Genomic DNA, 10,710 nt, shown 5'->3' on the forward strand with positions numbered 1-10,710 from the left:
AAAAGCAGGGAAATCCACAGATTGTTTTCTCTATCCACTCTTAACACTCTAACAAATCAGGAAAATTGTGGCTAGTGGCAAGTGTAGATGTTTTTACGGACAGTGATGAACTTGAAGTAGACAAATTTGTTTCTACTCTGGAAACTGCCAATGTTGTCTTCATTAACATACAAAAGAGTAAATGGACAATATTGTTGAGGGTAATTTCTCTCTCAGAAATCTTCTGCCTTAGTTCAGGGAAACAAATGAGGTCCCCACCAAGTAAAGCTTTACTTTACATTTGCATGATTTTTTCCCCTGTAAGATAAAAAGACAAGTAAATACAGTCCTTGCAATCCCCAATAATAACTCTATTTGTGCAAAGAGACAACAAGATGTCAGATTTTTTTCAGGGTTCATCTCACTTTGTAAGCGATAGGAATATGTCTAGTACTCCTAATTACTTCAGTTTATAGACTACAAATCATAATGTTAGCACACAAAAATCTTTATATAGATTCTACAATTGTCTTTTGCTGATTAATTCATCCTCCATCATGTTACTGATAGGTGGCTTCCAAATGAAAGATAAGTTTATTTTCAAATGTGAGTCAGGTCAACATTTTAATCCAAACTCAACATATTTAACATACATATTTAAAAGGTTTACTACATCATGCAAGTTATTAGAATACCTTTACAATCCTATGAAGAAAGTATAGTATAGAAAAGATATCTTTACATTAACCAACAAAATTTTAGCAATTTATTTCACTCTCATAGATCATTACACGATTTAAGAGTGGTCTCTGCAAAATCAGATTTTAAAAATGTCTTCCACACTCATGATTTTTTTCCTTCACTGTTCAAGTAAAATCTTGTGTCATCCAGTTGCAAAATCTTATTATTGGCAACATGTACACAAACTATACACTACAAATTAAAAAGAAAATTGTACCCAGTGAGGCCTGACAAAATTTTATAGAGAGACACTTCTAATCTAATCATTTCCCCTGGTACTAGTAAGTCACATCATTTTCTACTTCTATTCATTTGCCACATTTTAGGAAAGAGTACATTCATACTTATAAACACGCAAAACATGATAAACTCGAATAAATGGCACTTGAAAAACCATAATAAAAGAGACTTGCCTGAAGTCCTTTCATTAAACAAAAATTAACTTAACTCAGAAAAACAAAAGCTAATTGTAAAAAAAAAAATACATAATAAAATAGTACATTACAGAGAATGTTAATTTGAACTTCATTTGCCTTTTTATAGAACTACACCACTTCTGTAAATAGTATTTTAACTGGGTCTGTTCTTTGGTGAAAACAGAGCTATGATTTCATAGTTATGTCATATGAGGGTTCAGTTAGCAGGTGTGCTCTATAACAAAGAGAAATCAGACAATCTAAAGAAATGAGCTACTGGCTGCCTTTATTCTGTGCCAGGAATGGAGAAATCTTCAACGAAATGAGCTCCTACCACCAAACATTCTCTTTATTTAAAATTGCCCAATGTGATAGAATGCCTGTTGTCTAAGACAGATTTTTCTAAAACACACAGATTTTTTGCACTTTCTTCTTTTATAGAAAAAGTGGTTTACTTTATATGTACAGTCATTTATGCCGGTGGTAACACTACAAAGTCAATTTCCTAGGCATTTGATGGCATTAAATTCCATTTTGAAAAACAGAGTAACACTAAATGCAGTTTATCAATTGCAATTACTGCTATTAAACAGAGGTCATCATGTCAAATCTTTGGCTTTGGTGCAATACTTAAAAATTAAGGCAAAACTCCTCCTAAAACATATTCCCCTCAAAGCCCTTGTTTGTTTATATTTATAAAATAACCATCAGCAAAATGCTACTTAAAAAAAAAGAGCCAGTTGATTATCAATAATGTCAATGCTAATGATTTGGGTGCTAAAATAATTCCATATTTCTAAGTATCTACAGACATTTTGTAAACTGTGTAGTTTATTTCACAAAAACCAACAATTCATGAAAATTGTTTATAAGAAATGTTCCTATAAGTGATGCTATTTACTAAAATAGTGTTTTCTTTCTCATGGGAACTTCAATTCTTTTGCTATTTATGATCAAGCTTTGAATTAAAACTCTTTCATTCCTTTTTACAAATGACTTCTTATTAATATGAAAGGAGTTCTGAGTGTACACAGTTCAAGGGATGGTTCTGTTGGGTCTTCCCATCTGGGACTGAATATGGCTTCATTCTTGTAAGAGGTTATTGCAGTCTGCCCTGAAGTGGACTGTTGCCCCAGTTCACTACAACAAGAAGTGAGTGTAACCTTCTGCTCCAGTAACTATAACATCCATCCAGATCCGCATGGCTTCCGGTGATGGGGCCACCATATAATAGATTCTGTCATGCGTCTTGACACTAAAGGTGAGTAATGGATTAGGACTCTAAAATTCAAAAAAAGAAAAGTATATAAAACAAACATCTTGAAATAGAATATTAAATAACACAGACATATGTGAAGCCTTTGTTCCCTTCAAAAGTTCCAGTATATAAAATTGATGTAGGCATTGCTTTTGCTCTAGTGTAACTCACACCACCACCCCGCAACACTTTTCTCAGGATTGGCCATCTTTTTGGCCTTTTTGCACAAGAAATCTCACCAGAGCTCACCAATTCCCTTAGTAGCTAGTTTGTAAAGCCCTAGCAAGGCAGCTAGCTGATAGCAGGTGCTTAATAGGTAGTAGCTGTTATTCATAGTCCTACTAAGATCTTGCTCATCATCCCCCTCATTAACTATATAATCGCTCCTTTCTGGAACCCTAGTAGAGCCACTTTGCGGGATCCCCCACACCAATATGTACAGAATATTTCCTCACTTTGCCATGACATTTTTTTCCTTAAAAAGATCAGCCATCCCCTTACTTTTACTACTTTTCCAGCACCATTCTGATCATATTTATCTCTTATGTCAGAACAACACATTGAAATTACTTAGAATCCAAAAATAATAAATATTTTTCCCAACTTCATTATGCATTCAAATTGTAGGAATCTAGGAAACTAATGTTTACCTTATTAGCATTCTTGAGGTGATCATAATATACTTCTTCAATGGCTTGAAAGTATATTACTCCTTTTAATTTAGCTTCATGCTTATCTGTAAAGACAGATGAGTGTTAAATACTTCATCCCTAGTGAGGGACAGAAAAAAACTATAATTGCATTGTAATTATCATCATTAAAGTATTTACACAGTATTTAAATTTTTTAAGATTAATTCAGATAACCTGGGTTAGTGCATTAGCTCCAGTCTATATAGAAAAAAAACAAAAACAAAAACATGAAATTACTAGCTTCAAACCAAAGGGACTGAACGACTTTGCCCAAGGCTCTTCAGCAAATTAGCCATCAAAAGACAACCCAGAACTACTGTCAGGTTAGCATACAAAATATAAACACTAATGGCACCAAAACAAATTATTTCCCCATCTCCAAGACTTTGTAATGTAATATTAATATGCAGTTCTATTGAAATGAAATCTTTACAATGTGTTTTTTGACTTATAATTTAAAACAATATTTTACTTATATTTCTTTCTGCTCAAATTTCTTGCTCAGTCTGCTTGATGTTTTCCCCCATTTTCAACAGAGCTTCATGCTCATAATTTACTGTCCTTTCAAAGCAACATTTTCTAAACTGTTTCCAAAGATTTCCTCAGATTTGCCATAAAAACAAAACAGAAAACAAAACAAAAACAAACAACCAAAACAATAATCAAATAGGACCATTCTGTAATCTAATAAGTTCTTCACATATTTTGTAATTTAAACTTTGCAAGGATCATAATACATGTGAGCATATTACAGAATTTTAAAAGTATGGATAAAGATGCAGGAAGAGAGGCTCTATCATACCCTGTTGGAAGTGGAAATAATACATCCTTCTGGAATGCAATTTGTAAAACAAACATTTAAAAATGTAAAAAATCCTCTTACTCAGCAATTCCACTCCAAAATTTTATTGTATAATATCTACTCAGGCATGTGCAAATGAACACAGAATTGTGTTTGTTGTGGCACAAGGTTGGAAAAGATCTGCTTGAGCTTTAATAGGGGACTGACTCACCACACAATGGAATTACAAACCTGCCACACAATGGAATACACACAGCAACTGAAACAATGGAGGTATATCTCATAAGGTATATGCTCAGAGTAAAAAAATCTTGAAATACTGTTATATGAAATAGGATATGAATAAAGTGAATAATTCAGTCCCAACTATATAAAAGAAAAAAGAATACATATATATATCAAAACATACATAAAAATGAATAGAGAAAATCTGAAAAGATATTTCAGGCTTAACAATTGAAGGTCAGAACTTCTGTAATGGGAAAGAGACTTACTTTCATTATACAGGCCTTTGCTGCATTTTGAATTTTTCACTAAACGAATGTCTCTTTTTTTCCAATACCAACAACAAAAAGCTAGTCTGAAAAATAATTGCCCTGAAAGTTCAGCAGGAGATAAACCTATTTAATTACACTTAATCCAGCATTTCCCTAACTTATTTGACCATGGATCATATTTTTGTGTGTTTGTTTTTGCTCTTCCTTGGGAAACACTGCCTTGATTAATACCATATTCAGTGGTTTTCAACCAGTTTCTGTGAAAGAGAAAGTGTATCTATTTCTCAAACATTTTCTGGAAAGGAACTGCAATAATTCATGAGAATACAGTAATACCTTGGTTTCTGAAAACAGATGTAAAATAAAATCTGGAGATAAAAGTAAATCTTGTATTTCAAGCAGGCAGAACGAAACTTTTTTTGAATGGCACTTCATATATGAGAAAGAACTCTGAAAAATATAAGCCTCACAACCACATTGTGAGCTAAGAGAATCAATGATGCTATTGTAAATTGATGAGATAACGCTATCCATTCTGTCTCTCTTAACAGTATTACGCCATTAATTCACAGACGTATTTTCTGTGCCTCAGTTTTCTTCAGAGACTCTCCTAAAGTTCCCAGTTAAAATGTAAAAGGCCAAGGACAGAAGCCAGGGCACTGAACACAGAGCCCAGGGACTTTACCTTTTGGCACTCACATTTCTGTTCCTTCACATGGCCATTTACCTCACCGACAAGCTGAAGGGGCAGGGCTCCTGCGGGGTCAAGTCCAGCCTCAAGTGCAATCTGGACAACTGCCTGGGGATGATCTACTCCTGTAGGTGTGTGGGCGAGGGAGGGCGGGGCAGGAGCAAAGCTGATGCGTGACGGCTGCTCACAGGGCCAAACGGGCAGCATTTGGCCAACTAGGTCTCATTAGTCAGTTAGATCTATGTGAATATTAAGAAGTTGAATGAAATAATTTTTGTCTTTTTTTTAGGGTTCTTGGGTAAACTTTCATATATGAAAAAGGTTTTGCTATTTAAAAAAAATTAAAAACCAATCACCAAAATTTTCCATTTGGAAAAATGCATTCACATGGGTCAGAGGCTCAGAGCGCAGGTTTGGAGAAGCCGGCCAGGGCGCCCAGCCACCCACCTGGCCGATGCATGAGAGAATGAGGTCGGGCTCACAGAGAAGAGGAGCAGAGAAGAAGAAGGAAGCTATTTTGTCTGAAGTTCTTTTACAAATTTATTTTGGAGAAATTCCGGATGAGGTTTTCTGTAGAGAATAATAGCACACCACGAAGTTTTGTGTATGCACTTTGCAGACACCAGATTGGATTTCCTCTTATTAAATAGGCATTTTTTTCTGTTGTACTAACTGAAAAAAGCTGCTGTGGATTTTTAGAAAACCCAAGGTCTGAAAGCCCTAGGGAGGCAAGGCAGGGGACCTGGGAGGACAGGCCGTTTGCTTCAGGCCACTGAGTTCCGTAGTCACTGGCACCGCCCGGAGGAGCTCCTCAGGGAAAGGCAGACATCCCCCTACCTACCCCCACACACTCCTGAGGCCCCAGAGCCGGCCATTGCCTTTCTCCCACAGGCTTCCTGGTTTCTCACACCTTCCTCATACACGTAGCCTGACCTCACTGGACAGGTTAAATGGCTGGACTGTTATTTACATTTAGGACACTGAGACACTTTATAACAATTCCTGATGATGCTCATCAATACTGACAGTCACCCAAGGCAGTATTTCCTCATAACATCTGGGGCAATACCACTCTTTTCTAGCAGCTGCAAAGAGCAGAGCTATGCTTGTGCTAATAATGCACACGTTTCATACGGGATCCAAGAGTAAACAGCAGGCCAGCTACACTAATATTCTTGTATTTATATAAGATTCAGTAGTAGGGTATGTTTCTTATAATCTAGCATTTAAGCATCCAAAAATATTTCAGTTATTTAATACTGATTCACTAGTTTACTGATGAGCTTTAGTCTCTGTGCTTAAAAGACCATTCTAGCTTATAAATTATAGTTGAATGATTGTCAGCTAAGGCTGCCTAACTGTGTGTGACTTAAATAGGACATGTGACAATCAATCAATCACAAAAGCCAGAGCCTTGTGGTTTAAAAAACAATATTATGATCTAAAAAATAAACTCCATTTAATATTTCTAGGGACTCAAGTTTTTATTTCAGAACTAGAATAGACTAATGAACACTTTTAAAAGTAACATATAATATTTATTATTTCTAGAAAGAAAATTCATATATATGAATTCATATATAGTCTAATATTACATACTACATATTTAGGCTATATAATCTAAATATATAATAATGTATAACTACAAAGCTAATGTTGCCATTATTCTATTATTTATCAACCTATCTATTCATACTGAATTTCAGTTTCCTTTGCTCTTTAACAGAGGGTTCCTGATTTGAGTATATCACTGAAATTTTTTTAGCCACCCACCTGCATAATAAGAGAATGTTCGTTTGTTCCTATCAAAAACGAACCAACGTTTTTTCCAAGTTTTAATTTTTCCACCCATTTTGATGAGGAATCCTCGGCAGGTCTTCTCTGTGATTGATACATGATAACAGGTATCGATATTGTGGCCAGCAGTCTCGACATGGCTCCGCAAATCAAAGTCTTCCTTCCGGACGGGCAGATAGCGTGTCAAAGGACGGGCCTGGAAAAGTGTAAACCCCATCCCATCGATAGCTAATTAATTATTTTGTTTTAGGTCACAGATGTTTAGAAGCAGAAATTAACCGTAAAGCCTAAGGTTTAAAATGCCCATCTAATTACAAAAAACTAAGATAAACAAAGGACTTATCATTTGGAGTCTAAAACTGGATAATATTTTGAGAAGAACCCTATAAAATCTGTGTGGGTGGGGAGTGGATAAACTCAAGCCAATATATTCAATTACTTAAGATGGGTGGATGAGAAAATGGAAAAATGTCATTTATCTTAGCTTAAAAGAGGTACTTAGCAAATACAGGGAAATGAAGCATGAAGTTGTTCAGGCTGCAACCTGCAGATGAGGCCTCTTCCACTGTAAAGTTTCCAGAAGTTGTCCCTGCCACAACTCAACAATTGTTCTCCTTAAGTAATCTCAGTCATGACATGATTTTTTTGAACACTATTTAGTAGTACACCCCTGCCCCTGAAACATCCCACAAAGCTGTGGCTTACATACACTCTGGTAGAAATTGAAGGCAGAAATGTATGTTTTGAAAAGTGAAGCTGAAATAAAGGAAGAAGTGGAACCAAAGCTGGACCTAATGTAACGAATTGTCCAGAACCAGATGCCAAAGAGATATATTTAGATATCTTTTATGCTACTAACAGCTAGAGGAAGGGTATATCTAATCTGGGAAGCATGTATCACCATGGGTGATATTTCTAAAATGGTATCTTATTTTATGTTGTTAAATAACCCTACCCCTTTGCCCTGGAGAAATGATTTAATCATATACTTGGAGGCAAAACTTATAATCAGGATTAAAATAGAATTGTGCCTTTTGGTTTGCTTCAGATACTAAACAGGCACGGATGATCTCCACTGAAAATCAGAATTGGCAAAGGTTGGGCACAATGAAATAAAATGAACAAGTTTTATTTTCTATTTTTCCTTCAATATTTAACCTTTGATTCTGTGGTACTTTGACAGTAGACAGAGGCTTACAGATACCTCAAAGCATATAGTCTTAAAGATGGTCCCCAACTGCTGTAATATCAAACTGCCAGCAACCATAAAGAATAAGGGAAATGATGCCTTTTGCCTTTGAATCTAGTAAGCCTTGATAAAACTGATTTGAGGCCAGGTGCGGTGGCTCACGCCTGTAATTCTAGCACTCTGAGAGGCCGAGGTGGGCGGATTGTTTGAGCTCAGGAGTTCAAGACCAGCCTGAGCAAGAGCGAGACCCCGTCTCTACTAAAAAATAGAAAGAAATTATCTGGACAACTAAAAATACATAGAAAAAATTAGCTGGGCATGGTGGTGCATGCCTGTAGTCCCAGCTACCCGGGAGGCTGAGGCAGGAGGATTGCTTGAGCCTAGGAGTTTGAGGTTGCTGTGAGCCAGGCTAACGCCATGGCACTCACTCTAGCCAGGGCAACAGAGTGAGACTCTGTCTCAAAAAAAAAAAAAAAAACAACTGATTTGAGCTTTTAATTACATGGTAATTTTAGTTTAACAAAACTTTATTTGCATTATATAAGCAGTTATCATGACATGAACAGAGATTCAGACTCTATGATGACCAAGATAAGGAGTTAAACAAAATGGGTTATTTCTCCAAATTTTGCTTGAATTCAGGAATCTTGTGCACAGGTGTTGAGTACTGGTATAGCAAAGGGGATACACGTGACAATCTAATGGTCAGAAAAAAACCAAAATACCACCACCACCACCACCACCAAGACACTGGGCTCGTAAAATTATCCTGTTCTGGAATGTTTATTCCTAAAATATGACTTAATAGAACCTCTTCCCTTCCTCAACCAAAGGTCTTAGTTGGGGTGTTGTATGTGTTTTCAGCCGCAAATCCAGTTGCATTTTTCAAAGCTGCTCAAAAAATATTCTCCTTTTAAAATGTACCACAAAGAATGGGGAGAAGAACAAATGCCACTCTCAGCAAAATGTTCCATGCATGACTAGAGAAAAGTGTCATTTGGTTGGTAGTTCCCTAAGAGTTTTGAGATTAAACTCACATGTTTTGCACACTAATGCACACCCTTCTCTTAACCCCCATAATAGAGTGCATCCTGACACAGAATAGCTGTCTTCTATGGAACGACCACCAGGGGGCAACCTACTCTTATCCATTCAGATTGACCCACCAACCTGAGCTCTTTGTTTCTCCCTTATTTTTACTTCCTTTTCTATTAACTTCTGCCTCTGGCTTGTTTCTTCCTGCAATCGCTTTTCCAGGATTTCTCGGCGTCGTTTTTCTTCTTCCAGAGCTCGTTTTTTGGCTTCCATTTCCCGTTCCTAAATATTACATAAACGATGATTATTTTAAGACACACTGGTAATACGTGAATGATTCCAACTAATACCAAAAAGAAAATTCTCACTAGACAATTCTTGTTTTGTAGTCTAGTCTCTTACAATATATAACCTAGATTAAAGCAACCCATAATCATCGCTGGCATAGCTTTCAAAATCATCCTATGCTGAAATGCAACCACTAAGCGTGATTAACAATTACATTTTTGTCTTAAGTGAAAATCCAGCTTGTGACTATATTCAGTCATTTCATTTCAATGACCACAACTCTCCCATTTTTAATTAAAAACCTCACAAACTGTTACTAACACTAGTCATGAGATTTAGCCTTTCTTCCGACTGCTGTCTTCTGACTGCAGGGCATGGGTCCTTACAATTCCTGTTGTTGCTGGGCAGCTTCCTGGCTGAAGGTCGCAGAGGAAACACATGGGGAAGTTGAAGAGGAAAGGAGGTGCCCTTTAGTTAGGGCAGGATGCAAAGGCATTTGGGGGGATTCCTAAGGAAGTTCAGATTCTGGCTTGAAATACAGTCACGATAACGTAGCATTGTAAACATTTCAATAGCGCAGTTAGCACAAGCTGGGAAGGAAGAAAAAAATGCATAAAGACATGACATTCCTCCCTGTTCCTTGGCAGGAACACAAAGTGGCCATCAAATAAAAAATACAATACAAAGCATTTATTTCAGTCTATGTCAACACTATATATATATATATATATATATATATATATATATATTATTTCAAGTTATAAAAAGTTGTAGCACAGTAATGAGCCTGAGAAATCATCTCTTTAACACCTTTGCTTTTCAGATAAAAAAGTGAGGCTGAGAATTGTTAACTGACTACTCCAAGATCACCCTGCTTACTAAGGCTCATTGAGAAGGAACATTGCCTGATGCCAAGCACAGGGCTCCTTGTACCAGCATGTTACAGACCTCCAGTGTAAAGATAGTAAACTCACCCTGGATTCAAGCAGCCGTGTCTTTTCTGCATGAGCCTGCTTCAAGAGTCTCTCCATTTCTTCTATTCTGGCAATATTTGAAGTGCTGGCACTGAATCAAACACAAAGGCCTTTTAACAATATTGGCTCAGATTGATAAATCTCCTTAATATGCTCACACGCGCACACGCACACACACACAGAGGGCAAGGGAGTTGCATGACAAAATCCAGGCATATACGACATAAAGGATGTTACTTACGAGTCACGGGTCTGAAGAGGCAAATCAATTCAACTCTGAAAATTGTAGGTGACACTGACTTACCTCAGTTTAGGAGATAAAATATAGGCAAGCGAAATAACGCCAATGTA

General features: G+C 36.6%; 1 protein-coding gene across 2 annotated transcripts in view; it reads right to left on the reverse strand.

Moving 5' to 3' along the window:
* Positions 1–391: 391 nt before the first annotated feature.
* Positions 392–10,710, reverse strand: part of PHLDB2 (pleckstrin homology-like domain, family B, member 2) — a 128,137-nt gene continuing 117,818 nt past the window's right edge. For both annotated transcript variants that reach the window (XM_012652268.1, XM_012652267.1), the window contains 5 exons: positions 10,360–10,450; positions 9,233–9,379; positions 6,850–7,069; positions 3,045–3,130; positions 392–2,417 (listed from right to left, as the gene is read on the reverse strand). In XM_012652268.1, the coding sequence (XP_012507722.1) occupies positions 2,277–2,417; positions 3,045–3,130; positions 6,850–7,069; positions 9,233–9,379; positions 10,360–10,450 (685 nt within the window). In that variant the 3' untranslated portion in view covers positions 392–2,276. The remainder of the gene's footprint in view (positions 2,418–3,044; positions 3,131–6,849; positions 7,070–9,232; positions 9,380–10,359; positions 10,451–10,710) is intronic.

The sequence above is a fragment of the Propithecus coquereli genome, unplaced genomic scaffold, assembly GCF_000956105.1.
Source record: "Propithecus coquereli isolate 6110/MARCELLA unplaced genomic scaffold, Pcoq_1.0 Scaffold386, whole genome shotgun sequence".
NCBI lineage: Eukaryota > Metazoa > Chordata > Mammalia > Primates > Indriidae > Propithecus > Propithecus coquereli.